The sequence below is a fragment of the Marmota marmota genome, unplaced genomic scaffold (genome assembly GCF_001458135.2).
Source record: "Marmota marmota marmota unplaced genomic scaffold, marMar, whole genome shotgun sequence".
Lineage (NCBI taxonomy): Eukaryota > Metazoa > Chordata > Mammalia > Rodentia > Sciuridae > Marmota > Marmota marmota.
In genome coordinates, this window is record NW_025999990.1 from 32,667,609 (window position 1) to 32,668,905 (window position 1,297).

General features: G+C 64.4%; 1 protein-coding gene across 1 annotated transcript in view; it reads left to right on the forward strand.

The window, feature by feature from the left end:
* Nucleotides 1-6: 6 nt before the first annotated feature.
* The window catches only part of Klhl14 (kelch like family member 14), a 95,923-nt gene continuing 94,632 nt past the window's right edge, over nt 7-1,297 (forward strand). The window contains exon 1 of the mRNA XM_015482451.2: nt 7-1,237. Within this exon, the coding sequence (XP_015337937.1) occupies nt 288-1,237 (950 nt within the window). The 5' untranslated portion in view covers nt 7-287. The remainder of the gene's footprint in view (nt 1,238-1,297) is intronic.

The following is a 1,297-nucleotide window of genomic DNA, read 5'->3' on the forward strand; positions in this document are numbered from 1 at the left end:
GGGTAGCAAGGAGCCAAAAGAGCGCCCGGACCCCAGACAGGGCCCTTCGGGTGGCGCTCACGGATCTAGAGCCTTCAGACCTTCCTCTTAGGGTCAGGGTCCGGAGCGCGCCGGGAGGGAACCTAGCAGAGCCTTGATTGTTGTTCTTTGCCCTCCCCTCCCCTCCACACCATTCCCCACCCCGACCACACCCCATCCCTCTACCACCCTGTTCCCCCTCCCATCCCCCACCCCTGTCTGCCAGGTTGGAGGAGGGTTTAAAGCCAGGTGCGCCGAGTCAGCTCGCCATGTCCAGATCCGGGGACAGGACCTCTACCTTCGACCCCAGCCACAGCGACAACCTGCTGCACGGCCTCAACCTGCTGTGGAGGAAGCAGCTATTTTGCGACGTGACCCTGACGGCCCAGGGCCAGCAATTCCACTGCCACAAGGCCGTGCTGGCCTCCTGCTCGCAGTACTTCCGATCGCTCTTCTCCAGCCACCCCCCTCTCGGGGGAGGGGTCGGCGGTCAGGACGGCCTGGGGGCCCCCAAGGACCAGCAGCAGCAGCCGCAGCAGCAGCAGCCGCCACAACAGCAGCAACCGCCGCCACAGGAGGAGCCCGGGACTCCTTCCTCCTCCCCCGACGACAAGCTGCTGACCAGCCCCCGGGCCATCAACAACCTGGTGTTGCAGGGCTGCTCTTCCATCGGGCTGCGTCTAGTGCTCGAGTACCTCTATACCGCCAACGTGACCCTCTCCCTGGACACGGTGGAGGAGGTGCTGTCGGTCAGCAAGATCCTGCACATCCCCCAGGTCACCAAGCTCTGTGTGCAGTTCCTCAACGACCAGATCTCAGTGCAGAACTATAAGCAGGTGTGTAAGATAGCCGCGCTGCACGGCCTGGAGGAGACCAAGAAGCTGGCCAACAAGTACCTGGTGGAAGATGTGCTGCTGCTTAACTTCGAGGAGATGCGCGCCCTGCTGGACTCGCTGCCGCCCCCCGTGGAGTCGGAGCTGGCGCTCTTCCAGATGTCCGTGCTGTGGCTGGAGCACGACCGCGAGACCCGCATGCAGTACGCGCCCGACCTCATGAAGCGCCTCCGCTTCGCACTCATCCCGGCCCCGGAGCTGGTGGAGCGGGTCCAGTCAGTGGATTTCATGCGCACCGACCCCGTCTGCCAGAAGCTGCTGCTGGACGCCATGAACTACCACCTGATGCCCTTCAGGCAGCACTGCAGGCAGAGCCTGGCCAGCAGGTAGGAGACAACAAAGACTAGGGCGGGGTGGGGGGAGCCCGAGAGGCCGGAGGGAGGGGA